Source organism: Staurois parvus, unplaced genomic scaffold, assembly GCF_062004578.1.
Source record: "Staurois parvus isolate SC_StPar_1 unplaced genomic scaffold, SC_StPar_1.0 ptg000672l, whole genome shotgun sequence".
NCBI classification, from domain to species: Eukaryota; Metazoa; Chordata; class Amphibia; order Anura; family Ranidae; genus Staurois; species Staurois parvus.
Genome location: NW_028318468.1, coordinates 2,458,447 through 2,486,328, shown reverse-complemented (window position 1 = coordinate 2,486,328; position 27,882 = coordinate 2,458,447). Strand labels below are relative to the sequence as shown.

The 27,882-nt window shown below is 42.8% G+C and overlaps 1 protein-coding gene across 1 annotated transcript in view; it reads left to right on the top strand.

The window, feature by feature from the left end:
* Window positions 1-27,882, top strand: part of ROS1 (ROS proto-oncogene 1, receptor tyrosine kinase) — a gene marked incomplete at its 5' end in the record, with an annotated part of 184,708 nt that overhangs the window by 15,732 nt on the left and 141,094 nt on the right. Inside the window, 8 exons of the mRNA XM_089652162.1 lie at window positions 1,238-1,445; window positions 5,346-5,422; window positions 8,744-8,860; window positions 12,455-12,639; window positions 14,417-14,514; window positions 16,730-17,253; window positions 19,553-19,762; window positions 21,788-21,898. Of these exons, the coding sequence (XP_089508288.1) occupies window positions 1,238-1,445; window positions 5,346-5,422; window positions 8,744-8,860; window positions 12,455-12,639; window positions 14,417-14,514; window positions 16,730-17,253; window positions 19,553-19,762; window positions 21,788-21,898 (1,530 nt within the window). The remainder of the gene's footprint in view (window positions 1-1,237; window positions 1,446-5,345; window positions 5,423-8,743; window positions 8,861-12,454; window positions 12,640-14,416; window positions 14,515-16,729; window positions 17,254-19,552; window positions 19,763-21,787; window positions 21,899-27,882) is intronic.

The following is a 27,882-nucleotide window of genomic DNA, read 5'->3' as shown; positions in this document are numbered from 1 at the left end:
AATAAAATAAAAAACACATGTCAACATTGCAAAATTGTGCTTAGGCATTTAGATTTGTTTTACCCTTAGGCGTGAAGGATTTAAGAAAGCATTACAATCTTAATATATTTTTTGACCATAACTATTATTTTTTTGTTGTTTATTATTACTAATATTATTATTACTGAAACTACATTAGTTATATAGAGCAGCCCTAAGTGTCAAATATGCTAAGAACTCTACAATCCTTTTTCTTTTATTTATTTTTATATCTACAAATTGCTACTCACACTAATGTACTTTAGGGTGTAGATGATAATTACAGGAAGTCTCCGGGTTACGAACAAGATAGGATCTGTAGGTTTGTTATTAAGTTGAATTTGTATGTAAATTGAAGCACGTACATTTTTTTAAGTGTAACGCCAGCCAAAAAAAATATTTTAAAGTTTTGGATAGCATAGGGGAGAGTTAATTGGCCATGCAGTGATGTGGGATTGCTGACAAGTCCGCTGGACAGTAGGTGGTTTCTGAGACCAGCTTGATGTCGCGCTGCCTCCATTCTTAAGTACACATAGTATGTATGTCGGATATTTGTAACTTGGAGACTGTCTGTAAAGAGTTGCCTGAGACCTGAACATTTTTCAATGGTTCCTCTTTATTAAAAAGGTTGGGAAAGGCTGCTCTAGGTTATCTTTCAGTCTGTGACTGGAAGCCCCCCCCAGTAAAGACAAAACTCAGATTTAACTTGAGAAGGAGACCCATGAGGATTACTTGTTCATGTAAATTTGAACAATTGCAATAGTGAAAATTAGTTTTATTTGAATTTGAGTTGTTTACATTAAATATTGTCCATGTTGTCTGCTAGGCTGGTATTTCTGAGTATGCTGGCTTGAATGCCATCATAACATTAAAGTAAATTAAATTAAATATGAAATTGAAAAAATACTTCAGATCAAATCTAGCACACTTTTTTAGCTTTAGTATTTTTTAAATATGCTTTCCACAAGAGCCTAAGGCAATCAGGATAGTACGCTAAGAGAAAGAAGTTTGTAAGTTTGTGGTTTAAAGAAACACAAAGGTAGAAACAGCAGCTTAAAATATTTACTAGATAGCAGGAGTGGATCAAATGAACTACTGACCAACCTACTCTATTTCCATAACCGTATTTTTTGTATATAATGTATTTTTACACAATATTAAAGTGCACAATTTAATAATCAAATTCACCACCTATAGAATATGTAACTCTGATTTACAGTTCCTTCAGCTGCACCACAGATTGAGACTCTTGACAGCTCTAGCAGTCACACAATTGAGGTCAGTTGGCTTCCACCACTATTCCCAAATGGACAAATCACTGGATATAACCTATACCTTTACACCACGGGTGAAGTCCAAAGACACTTTTCAGTGGCTGGGACACAGAACTTCCAGTTTTATGGAACAAAGGCAGCAACAATCTACAGGTAATGTGTATATGAATCTGTTTGCATACTTTTAAAAAAACACTGCTCTGTATATGTCCTTGGACAGCAGTAGAAGCAAAAGTCAAAAGTGTTAGTCTGTTTAGGGTAGTAGTAAAGTGATTGTAAAGCTTGTTTTTTTTAATTAATAAAATAACAAGCATGTTATACTTACCTTTTTTTCTGGGGTCCCCCTGTTGGTGCTCTGGGCTCCATCGCCCCACCTAGTGCCCCCATAGCAAGCTGCTTGCTACAAAAGCACTCGTGTGTGCTCGCTCCCGAGCCCTGCACTGTGTCTCCATAAGACTCATAGAACAGGGCTTGGGCCCGCCTCCACTCCTCATCACTGGTTTTGATTGACAGCAGTGGGAGCTAACATTTTCTGCTGTTGTATCTGAGCCAATGAGGAGTGAGAGAGCTGAGAGACATTCTGCTCTCTTGCACATTGCTGAATCAAGTATGTATTTAGGGGGCTGCAGGGGAAGTTGCATGCAGAAGGTTTTTTGCCTTACGACATAGAATGCAGTAAGGTAAAAAACCTGACAAACTTCTGGTAACCAAAAATGAGGTCTTGTAGCTTGTGAAGGCTATACCCATAGCTGCTCAATAAACCATAGGAGACAAATGTGAATAGAACAGTAGCTGATACTGAGCTCTATTGGTATAGAGCCAGAGTAAAAAAGAAGGATTTTATTATCCACTTGAAAGGAATTAAAACCATTGTTCATAATCATATGTCCAATGTAAATAAAGGAAAAAGTGGGTGGTATAGCCCAAATGTGGGAATGTGGCCAATAGAATTGGCTTACTGCTGAGGAAACAGGTACATCCGGACCAGGGTGCAGGAGGCAGTGGAGAGGAATCCTGTGGGCTGCTTTGCTGGAAGATAGGTCGTCAACTGTGAGAAGGTACCACTCACAGAACAGGATGCTGCCTCGGATGTCCCTGGAAATCGCACACTGGAAATGACATCATCACCTGCCGGAAGTGACATCAGTGAAGCGCAGAAACCAGCAGATGGACGCTGATGGATGGACAGAGAAGCCAGAGTGCCTGAGCCGGACCACAACAAGACCTGGTTGCTATGATGATGCATTTTGCACAGATACATGCTTTGTCAAAGTCATTAAGCAACCAGGGAGGACTGAGGTTATGACCCTCAGTACCACCCCATTGTCTCCTTTATAACCTCAGTCCTCCCTGGTTGCTTAGTGACTTTGACAAAGCATGTATATGTGCGAAATGCATCATCATAGCAACCAGGTCTTGTTGTGGTCCGGCCCACGCACTCTGGCTTTTCTGTCCATCTATCAGCAAGAAACTACACTTGCAAAGTACACAGTCTATCTACCTTTAGTAAATCAATCCCTTAATGCATACATGTTCCCCATCCCTGAAAATTAGGGTGCTTAAATTATAACAGCAAGAAGGCTATTTACATTTTACTGGTAAATTAGCTCTAAAAAACCCTCACTGACCTCTAGCTCAGGCTCTGTAGAGAAACTCATACTTGTAGTCAGTTGTGTATTTAGTTTTTGTGCTGCCCTAGGCAACACAAAAATCGTCTGCCCCCCACAGAGAGACCCTGACACCGACCAACACCCCCCTTGCCCACAAAGAGAGCCTGACATTGACCAACAACACCTCAGCCCCCCCCCCACCCAAGAGAGCCTTCCACTACCACCTCCCCCCATACACTGGCAACCCCTCCCCACTCCTGAGAGAGAGAAGACACTTTCACATCTCTGGACATCCCCAGGAACAAGAGTCAGGCTCTGCATACACCATCAAGCATCCCACAGCCTCCCTCAGATTCCACCTGGTGACCATGCTGTGTTTGTCCCTTCTTCCATTCCCTCTTTCGGGAAGGGGGGGCGGTGCTACCCCCTAAAAGATGCCACTGCCCCCCTGAAAAATGCCGACGTAGGCAAATGCCTTCTTTGCCTTGTGGTATATACGACCCTGCTTGTAGTTTGTACCTGAAGCATCTTCTGTGCACTATTTCCATTACAACTTGAAAGTACGTCTCCATCAAACACTTTTTTGAAAGCATTGAATAGAGTAGGTAAGGTTTAGAACCTTTTATTTTTAATTTGCCTTGCTCTCCTGAGTTCCTATTGTAGAAGATTTCCTCTTACTTCTTGTCCTGAGAAAGGAGTGTTGCAGGGACTTGAAATGTTGGGCAACCCCTCTAATGGGGACAAATTTGCGAACAGAACTACTTCACTTTTAGTAAGGTAGGGATAGGTTAGAACCTCTGAAATATTTTATTGTTGTCTATATGTGCCTAACATACTTTTTTGTACGCATATTCAAGCCTCCCTCTGCTCAAATGTAAAACTAACCTAATGCAAATGCACTAACCTTTTTTTTTTATTATCCAAAAACTAAAAAAAGTTTTCACCAAAGTCCAGCTTTAAATAATACAGTTGCAATGTTGGCAATATTTATAACCATAGATGGAAGAGTACCAAAATGGATATCTCCTGTATCTTAACCTTTTTGAATGCTTTTATTTGGTATATAGCAAGAGCTTTCAAGAGAGAAGTGCTTCCAGCAAAAAAAAAAAAATAGAAAAACACAAAATAATAATAATTATAATTATAAATAAAGTTCACATGCAATTTTAATGAACATTGAAGGTTATTCTGTGATGCATTAGAATGCTCTTTTATCAAACTCCACATTCAATCCTCAAACATAGAGACAAATTAAATGAAAAAATTTCAACTGAATATTTAAATGAACAACAATAATTTAAATATAATACAGTACAAATGTGATAATAACTATGTACTGATTTAAAGTTGTAGTAAACTCATTTTTTTTTATTTTACCTACAGGTAAGCTTATATTAAAGCTTACCTGTAGGTAAAATAAATATCTCCTAAATGTGCTCTGTTTAGGAGATATTCTCTTTCCTAAAGCTGGTGCATGTGCTCTGAAGCAACGGCATACCCGTGCCGTTTCTTCAGAGCTGTGTTCCGTGGCCCGAGACTCCCGCGCGTTTTAAGGTAAATTTTACATAATGTGCTAGTATGCGATGCATACAAGCACAGTGTGACATTACCTTGCAGGGGACTTTTTTTTTCTTTCTTGCAATTTACTACTGCTTTAAAGCTGAACTCAGATTTAAATAAATGCTGTTTAGAGCAAAAGCAACTGTGACAGTTATCATTCATGGCTGCCCATTTGTTTTCTTTTTCCTCTGCAAGGAGATAAAGATAAGTTGTATCTATCTCTCCTTCCAGGGGAGAAAAATGTTGAAAAAACAAAAGTGTGTAAAAATCAAAACAATTAGGTAGGATTAAAAAAAAAGCAACACATTGTGCACTATTGTTTCTAGGCTATAGTATGGGTTAGAACAAATAAGATACATGTATGTGGTATTGCTACGATCACTAGGAGCAGGATAATTTGTTTTTGGTTGCACTTTAGTGGTAAGTTATGGTAATAGCAAGTAATATACAGCTACATTTTAAAAATATGAATTTTCTTTATTATTTTGGGCTATTTTTCTTTGATAATAGAAAAAAAAATCAGGAGGTATCCATCACCATTTACCACCAAAAGAATTTTTCCAATTTTTCCTTAAAAACAAAGTATAAGCCACCTGGATGCACAAAGTAGTTGAACTGATATGTGGAGTTTTACTAATACAAGTTGCAAAATTGTGTTCAAGCATTAACATTTGTTTTACCCTCAGACACAAAGGGGTTAATAGTCTTAAATAAAAAAATGGAACTTATTTTTGACATGGATGAGAATTTGGATGGCAAGCTGGCACTTGCAATGTATGGGGAGTTTTTTTAAGATGCACTGTTTTGATATGGAAATGAATGGTGCTAAATGTAAAAATATACTGCTTTGATTTAAAATTTATATCCTCTGATATTTTTGTAGATTTTTCATCACTGCTGTAAATGAGCAAGGAGAAGGACCTGCAGCAGATGCCAATGTTACTACCCCAGGACTACCAGGTACAAAATACAACTGCAGGAAAAGTAGAAACTGTTTATTTTTTTATCTATCTATCTATCTATCTATCTATCTATCTATCTATCTATCTATCTATCTATCCTCACTGGCTATTTTATTAGGTACACCTGTTCAACTCAACACATTTAGGCATCTAGATGTGGTGAAGATGGGTTGCTGAAGTTCAAACCGAGCATCAGAATGGGGAAGAAAGGGGATTTAAGTAATTTTGAATGTGGCATGGTTGTTGGTGCTAGACGGGCTGGTCTGAGTATTTCAAAAACTGTTGATCTACTGGGATTTTCACCTGTACTCCTTCCACAGTTTCAAAGCACCGCACTGTCACACTCTGTAGCACTGGGGATGTGTACTCACTTAGCCACAGGATCATCAGTTGCCTCCTGCCAATATACACCAGGCTCTTCCTAGTGAGGAAAATGTAGACTCACACCTCCTCTGGACAACTTGGGCTCTCCTTCACAGCTCCCCCCCAGCTTTCTCCCAATAGCCTTCTCTTGACCCAATTCCTTAGACTAGGACTTGTAAATAGGCCACCCAACTAAGCCTAGCTGGAATCTTGGTGATTTCGGGCTAACTTCCTCCCAGACTTCTGCCCCAGGGGGCAGAACCAGTGGTGTATTTAAGTTTTTTTGTGCTGCCCTAGGCAACACAAAAAATATGCCGCCACCCACCAGCCCTCCCACCTGTGACTCCCCCCCCCTCCGCACAAAACCTCCCACCGCCTGGGAGAGGAGAAAGACACTTCACAGCTCTTTGGAATCCCAGCTCCCTTCCTGGAGTCTCATGGCTGCACCCCTGGCTCCCTTCACTCCACTCTTCTGCCTGCTGCTCAGCCCCAGTGTCCCTCGGAGCCTCCTCAGTGCGATGCTAGACAATCCGTGTTCCTTCTTCCGGGGGAATCCCAGCTCCCTTCCTGGAGTCTCATGGCTGCTCCCCTGGCTCCCCTCACTCCACTCTTCTGCCTGCTGCTCAGCCCCAGTGTCCCTCGGAGCCTCCTCAGTGCGATGCTGGACAATCCGTGTTCCTTCTTCCCGGGGGGGGGGGGGAATTGCTGCCCAAGGTAAGCTCCTTGTTTGCCTCATGGCAAATATGCCCCTGGGTGGAACCCCTGCATAGTGGTCTCATCTTGCAGGACTGTACCCAGGAACACACTGCTTTGCTGCTCAGGGCTCAGACCACTTATGGGGTCTGCCTCCATCTTCTGGGCACACCTCTCCAGGGATTGGCTGGAGTCTCATAAATATTCAGGCTGCTTGTTCTCTCCCTCCTACTATGCTTCCAGAATCCTCTAGAAGACAGGGGGAATTAGCAGAACAGCAGACTGTGAAACACCGAGCAGCCGTGGCTGGCCAGGCTAGGCAAGTTCGTGAAGCCAATGCTAGATGCTTTTGTTTTATTTAACCATGCCCCTTTAAGTCCCTCCCACTATTACCACAATTTGTCCAGACCCACTGTTTGCTGTGGAGCGCTATGCACGCCGGGTTGCTGCTCTCTTTGGGGCACCCAAAGGTGTTTTACAATCCTGCAGTGTATACTACAAAAAAGTTACAAAAAGAAATGCAGAACGTGATGCCAGCACACAGTGGTAGCTGCCTGTAAAAACCCAATGGAGGAAGACAGAAAACAGAATCTCTTTTGTGTGATGTGCTTAGCCAGATTCTGTTTTCTACTTCCATATGAAGAAGGCTAAATATACAGTACCTAAAAGACACTGAGAAAGTTGTAGTTTTTATTATTTGTAATTTGTTAAAAAAAACAAACAAACATTTGGGCTGCTCAGTCTAAAATGCCCAGGCCTGTTTTTTCTCCAAGTCCTGTCCTGGAAAGAAGATCTTCCAAAGAGGGCAGTAGTTCTGATGACAACCAGGAATTCCATCACTTTTCCTGTTTTGGGTATGGGAAAGGAAGTAAAGGGACATTGCCCCAATAGGTCACAGATGGCAAAAAACTTTTATTTACCACAAAAGGTACAAATCCATTTTGTCTGAACCAAAAGACTTTGCAAACCCAGATAAAAGTAGAGGTGACATCATTGCTGTGCGCTACATAGCCTATGCAGAAACCAGAGCTATGGGAGGGACCCAGCAGACTCCACCCACTACAGGCTGCTTGCAGAATACTACAGGGTGGGGGATGGAGACAAGACCAGTCACCGTACACAAGGAGAGAGAGCAGCGGTGAGTGGAGGAAATGATTCACAATGGATTACTGCACAGATGTGGAAAAAATACAAACAATATTTGCTTATCCCAGAGTTTAGCTTTTAATTAAAAAAAAAAAAAAAGCTTGGCAAAAGGAAAAAAAGTAAAACTGCTTTTTTTTCTACTCTAATTACGCACAAACGTAAAGCAGAGCACCACCCAAAAGTGGAAGTTCTGCTTTAAGGACTGCTCCCCCGCTCCCCATTAAGGATTGGCACCTTTGGGAGGCGGGGGAGCTGGTACCAGAATTTGACAGGTACCTGCTCTTACTTCCGGTCCAATCGCCTAGGTGATCGGAAGGTGTCCTCCCTCCCTGTAGTCTTTTGGGACACGTGACAGGTCCCAGAAGACTACAGGACCATTCATGAAGTGCAGCGCTACTCGCGCATGCGCAGTGGGTACCCGGCTGTGAAGCCACAAGCTATCACAGACAGGTGCCCACTCTGAAGATGCTGACCTCCTGGAATACAGGACGGCCGGTGAAACGGGCTGCGGGGGACACACCGTGAGATCGTGGGACAGGTAAGTGGCTGTTTTTTACGTCAGCAGCTACAGTTTTTGTAGCTGCTGACTTTTATTTTTTGACAGGGTGAGTGGAGCTCTACTTTAAACATTATTTTTTTGTTCATCATTTTGCTACTTTTTTATCAATTAAATATTAATAAATATAAACCTATTTCCCATGTAATGATAGAAAATGCTCTAGTGACAGAATCTACATTGGGATGACCAGTCAAAGGGTGAACAAGGTGTTGGAAAAGAAATGTCCATTTAGATAGGGAATGGCACCTGTTCTTTGTGCAGAATGCTGTGATCACTTCTCACAAAGCAGTTTTATTTCTATTCAATACATGCCTATCAAAGCTACCATATAAAGCTAACCAAGATAAGAAATCTTACAAATCCTTTGGAAATAAACATACACATACGTAGAGTAGTCATGGCAACACCAGTAGACGGATGATGCTCCATGGGATTATTCAAAACATTCTGTGGTCTAATACTCAATAGAACCTGTTTTAATGCTGTAGACGCATCTGTGCTTTGGGTTCCAAGACCAATAACATTGTCATTTTTAATCTCCTTATCTCATCGGTTTAGATCCAGATAAGTCACAGTGGCTTTTCCTCTCCAGAAACAACACTTTGAAAAAGAGGGATAATCTGGAGGAAGTTCTGCATGAAGCTCAGTGTCTTACAGCGCCAGGCAGAATCAGCAGTAAGTGGGGCTCGTCCTTTCTGATACGGTTATATATGGTTTTAAGCCAACTGGTAACCAATGGGTACTCACCCATTGGTTGTAAGAGGTTACTGCACATTACTCTTCACTGATTGCCTGCAACTTGGTGACCCCTCTGCAAGCTGCTTGGCCCTGCCACTGCATCATACTAATACTAATACTCCCCTCTGATGACAGAAGAAGGGTGAGGGGGAAGAAACCACACACAGTCCTCCCTGTGTGTGTTTGATCTCTGTGATTTTGGTGTGCCCTTGCAGAACGCATGCAGAAAAACTGATGTCTCTGCTCCATGGTGTGAACGAGCCCTAAGTGTTAGGGGGAGTCTCACATAGACAACAATAAAAAAAGACAAAGGTTCTAACCTTTTCACATTCAATCCAAAACTAAAAAAAAATTGGCTTTATCTACACTTTAAATGCCCATCTTTAACTATTAAATATATGCTCTCAGGGTGTTTTACATCCTAATATCACACTGTTTCTTTTGTGCTATTCAAGCACCCACTGTATTTACCAGTGTCATCCATGTAATTTCCTAAAACTGCCAGCACAGAAAGACAAGCTGAATAGAAAAATCCTGAACTTAAATGAATTATGTTTTATTTGGTAAAATACTATATCAAAAACATTTGACATTTTTGTAAATTAAATGCTTGTTTTCATCTTTTTTTTGCATTATTAATATACAGGATTTATATAGCACCAACAGTTTGCTCAGTGCTTTACAATAAAGTGGGGAGACAATACAGCAACAATACAGTTCAATACAAGAGGGTTACGAGGGCCCTGCTCCTTGGAGCTTACAATCTCAACTCAGCTCTATTGAGCACCAGCAGTCTCTTTAAAACCACTTTTTGTCTACATGCATGCACTCCAGCAACAGCTGCATGGCATTTCTCAGAGCAGGTTTCTTGAAGGTGACACAATGTGCTATTCCTGCATAATGTACACTATATTGCCAAAAGTATTGGGACACCCCTTCATATCATTAGATTCAGGTGTTCCTCCATGGCCACAGGTGTATAAAAACCAAGCACCTAGGTATGCAGACTATTTCTACAAACATTTGTGAAAGAATGGGTCGCTCTCAGGAGCTCAGAGAATTCAAGCGTGGTACCGTGATAGGTTGCCACCTGTGCAATAAGTCCATCCGTGAAATTTCCTTGCTACTAAATATTCCACAGTCAACTGTTAGTGGTATTATAACAAAGTGGAAGCAACTGGAAACAACAGCAAGTTAGCCACAAAGCGGTAGACCACGTAAAATGATAGAGCAGGGTCAGGGCATGCTGAAGCTCACAGTGTTCAGAACAGTCACCAATTGTCTGCAGAATCAATAGCTAAAGACCTCCAGCTTCGTGTGGCCTTCAGATTAGCACAACAACAATACTTAGAGAGCTTCATGGAATAGGTTTCCATGGCCGAGCAGCTGCATCCAAGCCTTACATCACTAAGTGCGATGGAAAGGGTCGGATGTAGTGGTGTAAAGCACACCACCACTGGACTCTCAAACTTTGGAGACGTTTTGTCAAGGATCCGGGTGTGACCAGAGGTGTGTGGACTGACACAGGGAAGTAACAGGCTTCAGGAATGATATAATAACAATATACTTATTTTTAGCCACCCACATATACAACGCACAGTAAACAAACCAACCTTCTACTAATCTTAGTATGTGCAGGAACATAGGCGTAGTCAGGGCTGGAGAGGTGGAATGGTCAGGCCGGCCATATGGTTCTGTTAACGACCGTTTGGTGGTACCTTTAGCAGTCCTTGGGACAGGATTCCCAAGGGCACGGAGTCTATGTCCCAGTCTGCTTATTCACCAGGGCCCCTGATGGTGGGGATGGACTTGGAGCAGACAGGAACCAGGTCGTGGCCCCTGAGTACACCTGCTAGTGGTAGAGGGATCTGCCAGAGGTATATGCAGGTAGCAAGCCTGATGTGAAGAGGCAGAAGGTGTGAGCAGGGATGACTGGATCCGTGCAGGATGGATGGATGGCAGAGTAGTGAGCGTAGTCAGACGGGCCGGGTCAGGAACAATTAGGCAGACAAGGTACCAAAGGAGCAGGCTGGATAGTGGTCAGGAATAGCCGAGGTCAGGACAGGCGGAGTTTATTCAGGGTCAGGATCAAGCAGAATCAGGAATCAGGCAGGACGCAGACAGGATGCAGGTACAGGGGCTCATGAGAAACATACACCAAGGCACTGATCACAGGCCTGGTCCTGCTTAAATACACCTCCTGCAATCAGCTTCAGGTGATGGCCTGATTGCAGGAGTGAGATTCTGGCTGCTGAGAGCACCCCCTGGCCAGCCTTGGTACTGCAGCCCACAAGGCAGGTGAGTCCCACCACCATTGGCAAGTCCATTCCTGACACGTTTTCTCTGGAGTAACAAATCACACTTGTCTGTCAGGCAATCCAATGGATGTGTTTGGGTTAGGCGGTTGCAAGGAAAACGATACTTGCCTGACTGCATTGTTCAAAGTGTAAAGTTTGGTGGAGGAGGGGATTATGGTGTGGGGTTGTTTTTCAGGGGTTGGGCTTGGCCCCTTAGTTCCAGTGAAGGGAACTCCTAAGGCGCCAGCATACCAAGACATTTTAGACAATTTCACGCTCCAAACTTTGTGGGAACAGTTTGGGGATGGCCCCTTCTTGTTCCAACATGAGTGCGCTCCAGTGCACAAAGAAAGGTTCTTAAAGACATGGATGACCGAGTTTGGGGTGGAGCAACCTGACTGGCTTGACCTGATCTCAACCCGATAGAACACCTTTGGGATGAATTAGAGCGGAGACTGCGAGTCAGGATCTCTTGCTCGACATCAGTGCCTGACCTAAACCTTGTGGACAGCCTTTCTAGAAGAGTTGAAGCTGTTATAGCTGCAAAGGGTGGGCCAACTCAATATTGAACCCTACAGATTAAGACTGGGTTGCCGTTAAAGTTCATGTGTGTAAAGGCAGGCGTCCAGGGGCGGACTGACCATTCAAGCACTCGGGCACTGCCCGGGGGCCCGGGCTCAGTAGGGGGCCCCATGAGATACCCCTGGTACCTTTCATTGGCTTTTTCATAGGCTTTTTTGGGTGTGGGTGAGGACACAGGGGCCCCATGTTCCCCTATTGCCCGTGGGCCCCATGAGTTGTCAGTCCACCCCTGCAGGCATCCCAATATTTTTAGTGTATCTTAAAGCAGTATTAAACCCAAAAGCAAACATGAGCATTTTAGAATTGCATATTTCATGTGGTTTCAATACATCTAAAAAAATTTACAAAAATACTAGCTTCATGCATTTACAGGTGCTCCTATTAAAGTCTTTTGGGCCAGTAATGCCCAGTCCTGATTCAAAAGTGTTCATGTATATTGATATCTAGGGACAAATCTTCAAAACCAAACCTGTTTCCGTAAATCCAGAATATATAGGAATTAAAACCTTCACAGAGGCATAATACAGTAACTGTATTACCTAGCAAATATGTAAAGCAACTGCTGGGTATTGGGATCTGTTGTTTAACATTGTTGATCATTTACTTGCAATTGTCTTTTATCAGACTAAACCATTTATTTTTGTATTTCTAGGTGTTTCTGCTAATATCTATGCCCAAGTGGTCTACTTTTCAGAGAAAAATCATATTTGGATGAAAGGAACTGCTAACATGTCAGATTATTCTGATTTTGGCATTAAATATACTGGTTATGAAAGCATAACTTCACTATGTGTGGATTGGTTATATCATAAGATGTTTTTCATTATGGACAGTCAGGTATGAACTTTTTCATGTATGTCTCCCTAAGGTGCTCATTACCATGCAAAGAAGGGAAGTCAAGTCAAAAACTGAACACATGAACTTTTACTTATTGTTGATCGTATCCTGAAAGCTGAAGAGTCAAACATATTAAAATGTCTGTATGGACAATACTTGTGTTTGCCATAGATGCATTTTTTTATTATTAATATTTTGTCTGATGCTATGCCAATGGTATCACTCATAAACTGAGTCTCCAGTACAGTGTTTGTTTCAGGTTTGAAGCCCATCTGTATAATGTGACAGTTCCCACATTATGTATATAGGGCTGTTTTAGAAAATACAGGAACTAGGAACAACATTGACCATGGGGAATTGATATATTGTTCTGCCATAACTGTCAGCATTTAGTCAAAGAAGACTAACAAAAATGAATACTTCATATGGTCTTACTAGCTCACGCTTAAAGCCACATTCAGCCCCAGTGCATGAGACTCGGGTGTATAGGTGTAGGCAACAGGGCACAGGCACATTGTCCAGCCTTGTTGTTAGCAGAATATAAGACTCTATGATAGGCTGATACTGCTGTGGCTAAAAGGGGTTGGACAGCGCAGCAAGCAGTACTAACCTTTAGGATAGTGTGTGCCTGGGGATGACTGCCCGTTCCGCAGACTACTTGTATTTTGGGCATTCGGTGTGGTGCTCCTCTACCTTCCACTTCCACTTAAAGCCAGAGTCTCATCTACTAGGGCTAAAGCTGCAGGGGCATATTTACCACAAGGCAAACAAGGCACTTGCCTAGGGCGGCATTTTTCATGGGGCAGCACCTCCCCCAAAAGAAGGGATGAAAGAAGGGATACGCGCATCATAGGAACCAGGTGGGATCAGAGAGAGGCTGCGGGCTGCTTGATGGTGTATGTAGAGCCTGATTCTTGTTCCTGGGGATGTCCGAAGTCTATCGCCCGGGGAAGGGGGGGTAGTAGAAGGCTATCCCGACAAGTGTGGGGCAGGGGTGTTGTTGGTCAATGTCAGGCTTTCTCCGCTGGAGGAGGGAGGGGGGGTTGTGTTGGTCGTTGTCCGTGGGGGGCAGACAATTTTTGTGTTGGTATCGATTACTCATAGTGTTCATTCAGGAAAGAAAGGGGCTGGCACATGTGACATATTTACTGGTCCCCTTCCCCGCTCTCTATCCTGTGTGCTTGCTGCTGCTGGTGGAAAGGAAGGAAGCCAGCAGCACTGTGGGGGTGGGGGCACACAGGGGGGCCTGGGCAGCAGGGGGAAACTTGGTGCACAGGGAAGGTGATGGGTGCAAATTTGATCCCCTGCATGGCTCTTTCTGCAGCAGCTGAAAGCTGGTGGGACGGGAGAATAGAAGAAGCCAGCTTTCAGCTGCTGCAGAGAAAGCCATACAGATCTCTTGTCCCTCCCTGCTCACATCTGATTCACCCAGCTGCCTGGGCCCCCCCTGCTGGCCTGGGCCCGTACAGAAGGACTGGTGGTACCCCTTTATCCACAGCCCTGGTGACAGCACACAACGGGGAAGCTGCCACTGTGCAGGGAACAATACAGCGAACTATAGCAGCTCACTATCACTTCTACATCTTCTTCAACTAGGCAGGAGCTAGGGAGGAGGGAGGGAGAAGGCAGCTTCTCCAAGCTCAGTTTTCTTCTGGTAAGTATCTACACATAAAGAATAAAAGTATTATATTTTTTGACTTTACAGACATGCCCCAAATGGGTTTAGGTACACTTTAATGTTGGTATGTTAAAATGAATTTCTTGTTCTTTTATCTAGATATATAGTTGTGATTTATTAAACTGCACAGCTGCTTATAAGATGCCATTACAAAATGTTTTCAAGCCCAAGAAGATTGCAGTTGATCCATATAATGGGTATGCTCTGTTACTCTTTTTACAAATAACACACAACTGTCCTTTTTCTGTAAACTGGCTTATACATGAGCAGTTTTTCAAGTAAAATGATAATATGTGAAATGTTTTTTCTCTCTCTGTGTGTAACTGACTTACTTTCCTCCTTTAGTGGTTTTGCTAGTTTATAGCTTATTTAGATTTGTAGGTTACAATTAAACATCTCATACAGAAGCACAAATTTGGTGTGTACAGAAAGCGTTTACAAAGCATTTGCAAAGCTTTCAGCAAGCATCATCAAAGCAGCTTTATTTAAAACCCACGTCTGTATATGCAGTAAAGCATGCTTGTTATACTCACTGTGGAACCTAAGGGGTTAATCCTCTGCATTGTGTAAAAAGACTGTTTGATCATGACTTCTCTGATCCTCCCCTTCTCCCAGTGTCACCCTCTTATCTCCTGTTAAGAAATATCATGTGGAACCACTCTGCACATGCTCAGTTTGGTGTAATGCTACAGAGGTTTTTTTTCTTGGGAGAGTGCATATGATCAGTACAGGGCCAATCAGCACTGTCCAGACAGAGGTCAGGGGTTCTGCATCCTCCTAGAGCAAAATCAAAACTCCTCCTCCAAGCATTAACATGTGCTCTCCTGAAGTCACAAGACTGCTCTTACTGCTGATGAGAAAAGGTATTTAGCAATTTACATTTACTAAAATAATTGCACTTCCATGTTGTGTGTACTGTGGAAGACCAGATATTGTGAATGCAGGGTCCTGAGTTTAGTAACATGTTAAAGACTTTAAAGTTAAGTTAAAACAAAAAATAAAAAATCAGCACTTACCTTCAGTGTGAAATGTCCATTGTGCAGCTGCCTTTTGGTTTAGTGAAAATGCCCCCCCCCCCCACCTCCATTCTTGTAATCTTCGGGTGCGGCAGGGGTTAAAACAACTAAGGGAGCTATCACAGGCACTCACCAAAAGTGCAGACTATGCCTACCCTTCCCCCCCAACTCCTATTCACGGAAACTGGTACTACAGTTTATATTAATGAAGCATGTGAGTAAAAAGGATCTTCAGTCTGAAAAAATAAATAAATAAAAGTTACCAGCTGCAAATACCATAAATTAGTTTTAAACAAACATGCACTTACCAGTCCAGGGATCCAGCGCTGCCCTCACTTGGGCCAGTTCTTCGCCTGTCTTCAGGATCCCAGTGTGGCCATCTTGGATGTGGAAAGCCGGCTGTGACTTCCTGCAGCTTCACAGCTGGATCCTCCCAGCACATGTATGAATCATACTGCCCCTTGTGATTGGACCTGAAGTCTCCTGGGACCTGTGATATGTTAAAGCACTACCATTAAGATCTGTGTTAACCTACCCAAACGGAAGCAGAAGTGTACTTTAAAGGCTTCAACAAAGCCACTTAAAGCAGTATTAATAAATAGTAATAAGTATAATAAAAAAAGACATTCCCTAGTAAAGTATTTGTCAAAATTCTTACCCGAGCACTTTTAATACTACTAGTTCCTGCTCTCTCAGTGCTGCTTTCTTGAGTTTCCAATTTTCAAAGAAATGGGTTAGCAGTTGACAGTGCAGTCTTGAGTTAGTCTGTTAGCTTGTAGAAGGGAGGATGGAGGAGCAGGGGAGTGTCTTACAATCTTAGGCTATTGGGCTGTGTGCTCCTATTGATGCACACAATGTAGGCAGTCAAGTCTAGTCCCTGCATGCAAGGGTGGCTCCATGGGATCCTGCCAGAGAAAGGAGACACCCTGAAACAGGAAACCTGGGGTGGCCATTATGGCACTAGCTTAGACTAGAACATAGGCCAGAATTAAAAAATAAAGAAGCTGCTTACTCAGTAAGTGATCAGATACGGAAAGTGCTTAAAAAACTGAGGAATTAATATCACTTTAAAGCTTGCTGCTGTATTACAAACTGTGTTAAGAAGGTGTCAGTACTTCAAGAAACTGCTGATACTTGCTGAACATTTGCAAACACTTTGTAAACGCTTGCAGTGCACACTGCTCTAATACAAATTGAATCCCTTATGTAGTAAGCCTTGGAATCAGGACTACTTAGTAGATAGTGTTAGCTGATATATAACTGCTGTGGGATTTTTATCTTTGCTATCTATGTTTAAAATGTAATATATACTGTAGGTAGACCCTACTAGAATAAGGTGGGTCTGTAAAAGTGAGCACATAAATATTCATTAATAAATCTTTATTATTTTTCCTAGGTACTTATTCCTTCTTCTGGATGATGGCATTCACAGAATGGTCCTCCCTCATTCTCTACTTCATAGTAATGTCACAGAGCATATTGTAAACAGCACTGACATCCTTGATTTCATGATCAGTGTTCAATCCAAGAGGCTGATTTATCTGAATAGCTCTAGCCCAGGGATGTTCTACCTATTGTCTGTTTTTCTGGATGGAAGTAATGATCAACTTTTTAGAAAAATAGAAGATACCTCAATAACAGAAATTAAAAGCTTCCTTTATTTCGACAACTCCTTGATGTTCACAGATGGAAATGTTGTGTTTTATGAAGAAGTCCTTGCTGGTCAATACTGGTACAATGAATATTTAGTGTCTTGTGACTTGGCAGCTCCACCATTATCCGGATTTGGTAACATGTTTTTGTATGGAAAGTCTGCTCAGCCTATTCCTCTGCCTGGCAGCCCTGAGCATGTGATGGTAGTGTTTGGTCCTCAGTCTGCTGCAGTTCTATGGAAGTCACCAAAATTGACTGTTGGCTCCAGTAAGTCCAGTATAAGGTTAAAGACACAATGGACCTAATGTATTAAACCTGCTGGATGTAGTTGTGGAAATGTTGCCTTTACCAACCAGTTCACTTCTATTTTATGCCCTAGAAAAGAGAGTCTGATAGGTACTACGGGCAACACATTTTCCCATTCTGAAAGCCAAACTCCAATCAGAATTTTTTTTGTCATCTTGGAGAGATTAGGAATGATAAGAGCTTCTATCAGTTTTCTTTTTCTGGCAGAGCCCTAATTTGGTACATCCTATCCTGGTCTGTGTCACTCCCCCCCTTCTATTTCTTGTATAGGTGTAACGGGCAGAAATGGAGATAAAGCCAAGATATTGCTGAGCATCTGCCACAGGAGGGGGGAGCTGCTTGTAAACCAAACAGTTCTCTCCTTTGTCAGCTCCTGCACACTGCTATGCATGGCTCTGCATAGCACAGCCATACAAAGCACAAACACAGCCCAATATGTAAAACGGCACACAGCACACATTTAACCCTTTGATCACCCCACATGTTAAAACCGTTCCTGCCCAGTGCCATTAGTACGGTGTCAGTGCTTTTTTTTTAGCACTGATCACTGTATTGGTGTCACTGGGGATGTCAGTAATACCAAGTCAGTTCGCCCCAGTGTCAGAATGCCCATTGCAGTCCCACAGTCTCGCTATAAGTTGCTGATCGCTGCCATTACTAGTAAAAATGAAAAATGAAAAAAAAATTCCCAGTGTAAATACCACTATTTGGAAATGCTATAACTTTCACATAAACCACTTAATTTACATAGTCGGATTTTGTTTTTAGCAAAGACGTAGCAGAATACATTTTGGCCTAAATTTATGACGGAATTTTATTTCTTACATTTTCTTTACTGGACATGTTTAATAGCAAAAAGTCAAAAATATTGTTTTTTTTTCCCCAGAATTGTCGGCCTTTTTTTTTTATAGCGCAAGAAATAAAAAAGACGTACAGGCGATTAAATACCTCCGAAAAAAAGCTCCATTCATGGGAAAAGAGGATGTAAATTTAATTTGGGTGCAGTGTTGCATGACCGCACAATTGTCAGTTAAAGTAATGCAGAGCCGTTATACAAAAAATGGCCTGGTCAGGAAGGGGGGCAAATCCTCTGGAGGGCAAGTGGTTAAAACAGAAAAATGTCAGTAGTTAGTGATTGGAGAAAATTTTACTGGTATAACAAAAAAATATGCATGGTGACTCTAAGGCTACATTGCTCCCAGAATGTGCACTGGTTTCCTTTAGGCAGAAATATACTAGGGCCTTGGGATATACAGTATAATGCATACTGATTGTGTGGTCTCCTCCTCCCATGCACGACTGCAGGACTTCTCCAGGTCCTCCCCCATCCTCTGGAACTCACTGCCCCAATCCATCAGACTGTCGCCTTCTCTATTCACATTCAGGCGCTCCCTCAAAACCCATCTCTTCAGGGAAGCCTACCCCACCCTCACCTAACGGCCATCCTCCCTCATTCCTCCTACCACTTCATCCCCCCCAGCCACTTCCTACTGTACCTTTACCCCCTCCCTCCTAGATTGTAAGCTCGTAAGAGTAGGGCCCTCTTACCCCTCGTACGCTGTCTGTCTTTGTTGTACTGTGCCATGTATTGTCCCCCCCTATTGTACAGCGCTGAGCAAACCCTTTGGCGCTATATAAACTCGTAGTAATAATAATAATAATAATAATATTATACAGTGGTCCATGCTAAAAATTTAAATAATATATGAAATATATTTTAAAATACATATAAAATATTACATTTTAAGTAGTCTTACAGCCAACTAGCAGGTAAAGTATTTGTCTTCTTTTGAGAAGCACTGTATCATTTTTAGACTTACGGTAACTGAAGATTTTGTTGTTAACAAAGCTCAATAAGCATAGCAGTGGCTCACCATTTATCAGAGCCTGAAATTTCAGTCAGACAAATGGATCGGCAAAGCAAGCTCTACTATGTGTTGTCTCTTTTGCTATCCCATAGTGCTATTAGAATGATTTATCATGCAATATATCTTTATTTGAAAAATAAAGATTGTACATGGATAGTAAAACAAATATTAAAAAACAAAAGAAATAAGATTGACTCAAAACTATTATGGTATCTCTTTGGTGGGTATGTCTGATGGCTTTCTACATAGATTCCATAAATTACTGATGAAACAATCGCAAGTGATTGTGTATAAAGTAATCATTATTATATCCTTAAAGATAACCTTCATGAATCTTGCCAGCTGATGAAATATGCTATAACTTAAAATACTTTTTCCTTTTTTAATAAAAGGTGCTGCTTCTTGGCAAAGGTGGACCTATAGTGTTTCAATATCATTGAAAAAACTTGGGCTACAAAAAGTCTTCACCAATATCACTTCTACAATGATGACTTTTGCAAATCTAAATGTATCAACCAAATACCAGATAACTGTAAGGGCATCATCACCTGCTGGGGATAGCCAATGGACAAACCCTGTAGAAGGAACCACATTAGATACAGGTATATTATAAATAAAATACTGTGAGAATATGGCAGCTGTGAAGAGTTCAGATGATATAGTTATTTGTAATTATTTGATTGCTCCTCCCTGCAATCCAGAACTCTATGGGCTGTTCTGGAACATAGGTGTGAAGTAAGGAAATAGGCAGCATAAATATTTATGCTGACTCAGTCAATTCATGGTCAAGAGGGTGATCAACAGGGGCTGGCGGTGTGCATAAATAGTTTAGAACAGCAGGGACCTTTGCCTGATGGAGAAAGACCCAACTCGGAGGGGCTGTCTGCTCTCCTGGGCCATCCAGAAGGAGCCTGCGAGTGGTTCAACACAGTCCCAGCTCAGGGAGAGCTGTTGGGACCAGCTGCTAAAACTAGAAGAACTGTCTGGATTAAAGTCTACTGAGGATCTGGTTGGGAGGCCCATTGTACAGGGTCTGTGTGATACTGGAAGGAGGCATCCATGTATACAGGGACACAGTGAATAAAGGCCTGAGAGAGATCTGGAAAGATTGTTGCTGTTTTGACCTTTTTTTTGTAAGAGACTGTTCTGTAGTTTTCTGGCTTAGGACTGCTTCCATTGTGGGATCCCCCTGTCCACATCTTCTTATATTAGAGGCCTGCTTTGAAGAAGTTAGTTTTACTAGAGAGTGTCCTCGGTTCAAGTTGAATTAGTTCTGGAGTATCCCAAGGCTCACCATATTCTCCACCCCAGTTCTTCAACCAATATACCCCCCAAAAAATAAACTATTAAGTGGAGAGACTGAGAAACTGCTGTGTTCCTGGCTGCTGTGCCCCAATAGGGAATAGAACTTGGGACAAATTGTGGGACTGGCTTGGGGTCTGTGCTACACATACATACTGACCTAGATACCTGCAGCATCAATCTGATGCTGCAGCTGTCCCCTGCTGGCTCTACACTAAGAACTCAGCAATCAAAGTCCACTGATCGCTCAGTTCCTGAGTTTGCTCTGAGCACAGAGCAGTGACTGTCAGTCCTTTTATGATCTGCCCCTCTAGCGCTCACTAGAGCTCTGGGCTGTGGAGGGGCAGATGTGGCTGGTTCAAGCTCTCAGCAACCCACTGAGAGGCTGAGGCAGCTGCTGGTCAGGAGTCTTGGTGGATCACAACATTATTGTTGGGATCCCTGCAAAGCCTGGACCAGCTCTGTGACATCAGCTGGCAGTGGACTTCAGCCCACTGTTGGCTGAATCTGTGTCACAGGAATGCAGAATTACATATACTCCTAAAACCCATAGGAGAAATATGGCCAAAAGAACTTTGGCCATACTTCTCCTTTAAATACATCAGAGCAATCTAGCAACAACAGTTCATATATATTTATTTATATATATATATGGTGTGAATGGTGGTAGGTTGCATTGTTCACTTTTTTTAGTTCAACCAAACAACAAAACATAATACAAATTCCAGAAAGTTGGAAAGTGAGCTACTATGATGTTATTATATGCAAGCAGAATTTCTGCATACAGGCATTGTAGATTTGCCTTCTGAAGGTAAAGTCGATCTACACAGAGTTTTTACAACTTTTATCTGGGATTTCTAGACTGCTGGGACATGAGAAAGGGGGAAATAAAAAGCTTACAACACCCTCTAAGCGAAGATATTCTTGGATCATCCATCCACTTGTATTCCAGTGGGAAATACAGTTTGTGAACAAGAAACAACAATATGCATGTAAAGCTGGCTATACACTTTTGCATTCAGGCCATGGGAAGAACCCACTGTATTTTCAAAGCTCCTAGTGGCAGCTTTCAGAATACCCAAACAGCACCTGCATCTGAATGGATGCAGCTGCTCGTCACTTGAAACATTTCTGTCTGGTTCCTTAAATTTTTTTTTAAAAGGATGTTAGATGGGGAAATGGCAACAGGGCCACTCGTGAAGCAAATTTTGGCTAGTTCACCAGTAACTGGATGAAATTCACGTAGTGTTAGATCTGCTTAGGAAACATGTAAATGCATATGTATGAGTGTGAAATGACTCTAATGCCTACACAATCTTTTTCAGTGGAGGAAGAGCCTTATTTCCTAGCAGTAGGCTCAGAGGGATTATGGAAACAACCTTTGGACATGTTCGGTCCTGTGGATGTTGTCAACAAAAACCTCAAATTTGCATCAGGTAATCATCTTCCTTCACACTGTAATAATTGTATTAAGCTAAACATAAGTTTCTGGTTACTGTAGACATCACAACTTGAACGTGACAATAAAGTATATATTTTTTTCAAAAACACACTGCCCAGGTATGTCTATATGAAGCGATGCACTGGAAATTGGCACCTCCTGTTGCAAGTTTTTTCATGATCAATTGGGCAGTCAAAACAAGTACGTGGAGTACATTGGGAACAGGTAGATGGGCAATTTTCAGAAAGTACAGCAAAAATAGCATTGATGTAAAGCATCCATAAAACAATGGAAGCTTAGATGCCATTGAACTCTATATAGCCAGCATTTTGATGAAGAGCATCAAACTGCAGCAAGAAATAATTTTTTCTTTAACATAGCACACCTAAAATGCACAGGTATGAATGGAGAATAAAGTCAAAATATCACATCTATGTCTGCTTGCAGAATGTATGAAAGCAGTGAAATAACTGTCGTCCAGAGATATCTCCCAGTTCAACCAACTGTCCCCACAATTTCCACCAGTCCGCTTCAGCTGAGGGCAATGTATGTATGATACAAAGGGAGTGATTGGATGTTCATGCAGACACAGCGAATCAACGTCTACTGTGTATCTCAGTGGGCCAGACCTGGAGGGAGACCATTGTAGGTGACATGCTTCAAATTGATTATAAATGTTTTTGTAATATGTTATACTTACCTGTTCTGTGCAATGGTTTTGCATAGAGCAGCCCTGATCTTTCTCTTCTGGGGTCCCCTGTTGGAGCTCTTACCTCCACCTCTTTGATTAGTGCCCCCATAGACAGTGCAGCTTGACCCCACCCCCCTGCTCCCTCATCACAGAATTTGATTGACAGCAGCAGGAACCAATGGCTTCCACTGCTATCAATCTGTCCAGAGGAGGGAAAGAACTTGGATTGCCTAGGCCTCCCCCCTCCTCCTTCCCCACAGTCTTCTGGGTCAGAAGCCTGGGTGAGAACAGTGCCATCACAGGTCCCAGAAGACTGTGGGACTATTCACCAGTGCAGTTCTGTGAAACTGAATACAGTGTAGCCGGATGCCCACAACAAGAATGCTGGGACCCGAAGACTAGTGAAGAACTAGCCTGGGTGAGGACAGTGCCAGACCCCTGGACAGGTTAGTGTCCTTTTATTAGGATTTTGGCTGTTGACTTTTATTTATTTTCAGGAAAAGAACCCCATTAATAAATATAATTATAGGTAGTAGACAGCATGACATATAAATACCTACTTATATTTTACAATAAATTTCCCCATTTAATTCTAGTTCATGCAGTGTATCTAGTGTCCATCCATTTTTAAGATCTTTTTATTTTGTAGTTTGGCACTTTTTAGTAAGGAGGTACATGGTTAAGCCAACCAAAAATGAAAAACACATTGCAAGTTCATTAGGTCGCTTTGTAAAATACTTTAAGAAATTAACTGTGTGTAAGTGACATTCTTTTTAAAAAAAATAGTGCAGAAGATTGTCTGTTCTCTTTAAAGTGGTTGTATAGGCAGAAGGTTTTTTTTTTTTTTTACTGTACTGCATTCTATGCATTAAAGTAAAAAAACCTTCTGCATGCAGCATCCCCCCAAAGCCCCACTAAATACATACCTGAGCCCAATCTCAGTCCAGCAATGTGCACGAGATACAAGGCTCTCTCGGTTCACTCGCACCTCATTGGCTCAAATGCAGGAGCCACACAGCCAGTGACAAGGAGTGTGGGGTGTTCTGTGTGTCTTATGGACACACAGAGGCAGCTTGGGAGTGAGCATGCATGAGTACTCCTAGAGTAAGCGGGTTGCTCAGGGGGCACTCAGCAATGTGTTGAAATCCATAGTGCCGGTGAAGGGCCCCAGAAGAAGGAGGATCAGGGCTTCTCTATACAAAACCATTACCTAGAGCACATAACTATGACATGTTTGTTATTTTAAGAAAACTAAAAAGAGCCTTTATTATCACTCATTTTGTATGCAGTATTCATTTTAATAACATTCATTTACTCCTTTCTCAGAATTGTATATGACTTTTTTTTATTTCACAGCATTTTATTATGGATATGTATATTACATTGCCTTCAAACATATTTATTCAGATGAAAAAAGTCTGACTATACAGAACATGGCTAAACTCCAGGCATATACAATATAAAAGACATAAAGAGCTGTATTTATAAATATAATTTGCTTAGCCATTCATCCAGTGAATCTGCATGTACATTCATCCAGTGTGAATGGGTTATACCTGAATATTCTTTAGACCAGGGGTCAGCAACCCATCGACCATGAAGAGGTGACATGTAGACTGAACAGGTTCCTGCGCTGTCAACCTCCGCCTTTTAGGTGTCAGTCCCTCTCCCCCCTTTCCCCCAGCCTCCTCCGCTGCTGCTGTCATCCTCAGTGCACAGAAGAGAGTGGAAGGCAGCACAGCTCAGGATGGAGGGCAGGAGGAGGAGGAGCTTATTCATATGAAATGTTCATTTGGCCAGCTTTTCCTCCCTCCCTCCCTCCGTCCTAAGCTGTGCTGCACTGAGGATGACAGCAACAGCAGAGGAGGCTGGTGGAAAGGGGGGGGGCAGATGACACTCTGGGGGGGGGGGGAGAGGTGATGTGCAGAGGACACTGCTATGGGCAGGGCCACCCCCGTAGCAGTTTCCTCTACTGCCCTTCATATCACCCTCCCCACCCACAGTAGTGTCCCCTACCCCCCTTTCCCCCATAGCAGTGACCTCTAGCCCCCCCTTCCCCCCACCAGCAGTGTCCCCCCCTTCCCATGGACAGGCATTTTAGAAATCTGAATTCCCAGTAAGTGGCTGGAGATTAGGACTTTTCTCCCCCCCCCCCCGGTGACCTAAGACACTGGCACCCAGCATACAGCTGGTTAGGCAGCCACCTTAGGACACAAGGGTAGCTGGGGGGCAGAAAAATCCCAATCCCCAACCTCTTGCTGGGAGTTCAGATTTTATAAATACCTGCCTTCTGATGATCCCCTTTATTGTCCTCCTGGAGCTCCTCTTCTTCACCCTCCAACCAGCATACAGCTACTGGAGGAGGAAAATCCAGGGGATCAGTTCTAGTAATTGCCTGCCCTGCTGCCCCACCCATCCTTGTTCCTCCTTCTTTCCTTGTTCCTCCCTGAAGTGCTCCCCTTTCAACAGGGCTCCTAAAAAAATTGTGAAAAATAAAATTATAAAAATAAAAACTACTGACACCATCCACTGCCCTACTGACACCATCCACTGCCCTACTGACACCAACCTCTGCCCTACTGACACTGTCCACTGCTCTACTGACACCATCCACTGCTCTACTGACTGACACCAACCTCTGCCCTACTTACACAGTCCACTGCCCTGCTGACTGACACCATCCACTGCTCTACTGACATCAACCTGTGCTTGACTAACTGACAACAACCTCTGCCCTACTGACACCGCCTACTGCCCTACTGACTGACTGTCCACTTTTAAAGGTAGGAAAAGTTTTTATGTTTACAGTGAGATTTGTTTTAATATATTTTTCAACATTTTCCTTACTATTTAGTTAGGCCTTGCTAGTTAATTTCTTTTTTTTTTTTTCTTTGATCTCTTTCATGTTGTTCAGATAGATCTCCACCTCTCAAGGGGTTTCCTACCCCTGATTTAGCCTATGTTCTGAATGAATGTTTTTTATTATGGGCAGAAGTAAAATACTGAATTATGGCCACTAGATGAAGCTGAGGAGCATAGAAATTACATAGTCTTTGTAACAACAGATACAATGTGACAATTCTAGAGAACACTAGTAGGAATTAGCAAATAAAAGTAACCAATACTTACATTGGTTACAAATAAATGTGACCAACCTATATTGCTATGGCTGGGGAAAGAAGAAGCAGCATAGCTAGTTGTGCAGCAGTGAAAGGAGCATGCTGATGGAATGGGAGAGCAGAGTCACAGAAGATTTGCTCACTGGTCGGCTTGCTTCTCTTCATACGTATTTCATCTGTGCATTTAGTTGTTTGCACAGAGATTCATTTTACTTTAGTTAGCTGACTTTAACCGCCTCCCGCTTGTCATTTCCTTAAATGGCAAGGCGGTTCTCTCATTCTGGGAGGACGTCATATGACGTCCTCACACTCTAAACACGCGATCGGTGGTGCGCTGTGTCCCTGGGACACAACGGATCACCGATCAATAGAAAGAGCCGAAGACGTCGGCTCTCTCATGTTATCAGCTGTGTCCAATCACAGCTGATCGCATGTAAATAGGGAAATGCCAGTTATTGGCATTTCTCTCCTCGCGAGCTGTCACGCTGACAGCTCGAGAGGAGAGGAGAGCCGGTAATTGGCATTACTCAGAGGGGACATGTACACTGATCATCAGAGTACTGATTATCAGTGTGCCCTGATGATCAGTGTAGCCCCATCAGTGCCACCTGCCAGTGCTCATCAATGCCACCTGCCAGTGCCCAGCAGTGCCACATCAATGTCACATATCAGTGCCTACCAGGGGCGGACTGACCATTTGGAAACTCGGGCAGTGCCTGAGGGCCCGGGGTCAGTAGGGGGCCCCATGAGATGCCCCTGGTACCTTTTTCATAAGCTTTTTTGAGTTTGGGCAAGGACACAGGGGCCCCATGATCCCCTATTGTCCGGGGGCCTCATGAGTTTTCAGTCCGCCCCTGGTGCCTACCAGTGCACATCAATGTCACATATCAGTGCCCATCTGAGCTGCCTTTCAGTGCCACCTATCAGTGCCAGTCAGTGCCACCTATCAATGCCAGTCAGTGCCACCTATCAGTGCTGCCAATCACTGCCACCTGTCAGTGCCAGTCAGTGCCGCCTATCAGTGCCCATCAGTTCTGCCTATCAGTGCCGCCTAACAGTGCCAGTCAGTGCCACCTAACAGTGCCAGTCAGTGCTGCCTGTCAGTGCCACCTATCAGTGCTATATATGAGTGCTGCCTTTCAGTGCCCATCAGTGATGCCTGTCAATGCCCATCAGTGCCACCTACCAGTGCCTCCTCATCAGTGCCTATCAGTGCCCATCACTGCAGCCTCATTAGCACACATCAGTGAAGGAGAAAAATCACATATTTACAAAATTTTATAACAGAAACTAAGAAAAAACGTTTTTTCCAAAAATTTCAGATGTTTTTGGTTTGTTTTGCAAAAAAAAAACAGAGGTGATTAAATAACACCAAAAGAAAGCTCTATCTGTCTCAAAACAATTATAAACATTTCAAATGGGTACAGTGTTGCATGACAGCGCAATTGTCATTCAAAGTGTGACAGCGCTGAAAGTTGGAAATTGGCCTGGGCAGGAAGGGGGTATAAGTGCCCCGTAGGCAAGTGGCTACATGTCTGCTAGTACACAGACTCAGATATTTGTATTGCTCTGAATATGTAACACGTGCACACATCCAATAATGCGGGAGATTTACTAACAGTGGTACACACAAAATCTGGTGCAGCTGTGCACAGTAATCAACCAGCTTCTAACTTTAGCTTTGACAATAAGCTCTGGTTCACACTGGTGCAACATGGTATGTGATTTGACTGTTCCAAATCGCATGACAAGTTACACCCTATTGCCAGAAAAGGAACCATTCAAATCAGAGTCGGAGTTGCACTGATTTTGAAAGTAGTTCCTATACTATTTTCCCCAATTTCAGGTGCGACTTGCATTGACATCTGTGCATGAAGCCACATAGATGTCAGGCAAGTTGCACCTGAAGTTGCACGGGTCCACGGCTTTGAAATCATGCTACTTCAAGTAAAGTAGCACAAATTCAGTGTTACATTCAGTTTAAGCCTAGAAGCCAATGCACGGCTGCACCAGATTCAGAATGCACCAGTTTTAGTAAATCCACCCCAAAGCTTTATAGAGTAAAGGGTTGTGTTCAATCTCCCCATGCATGTTACAATCTGATTGTGCAATTTCCTATATCTCCAAACAACTATGTAGTGCAAGTGCCTGCCCACATGGTTACAAACT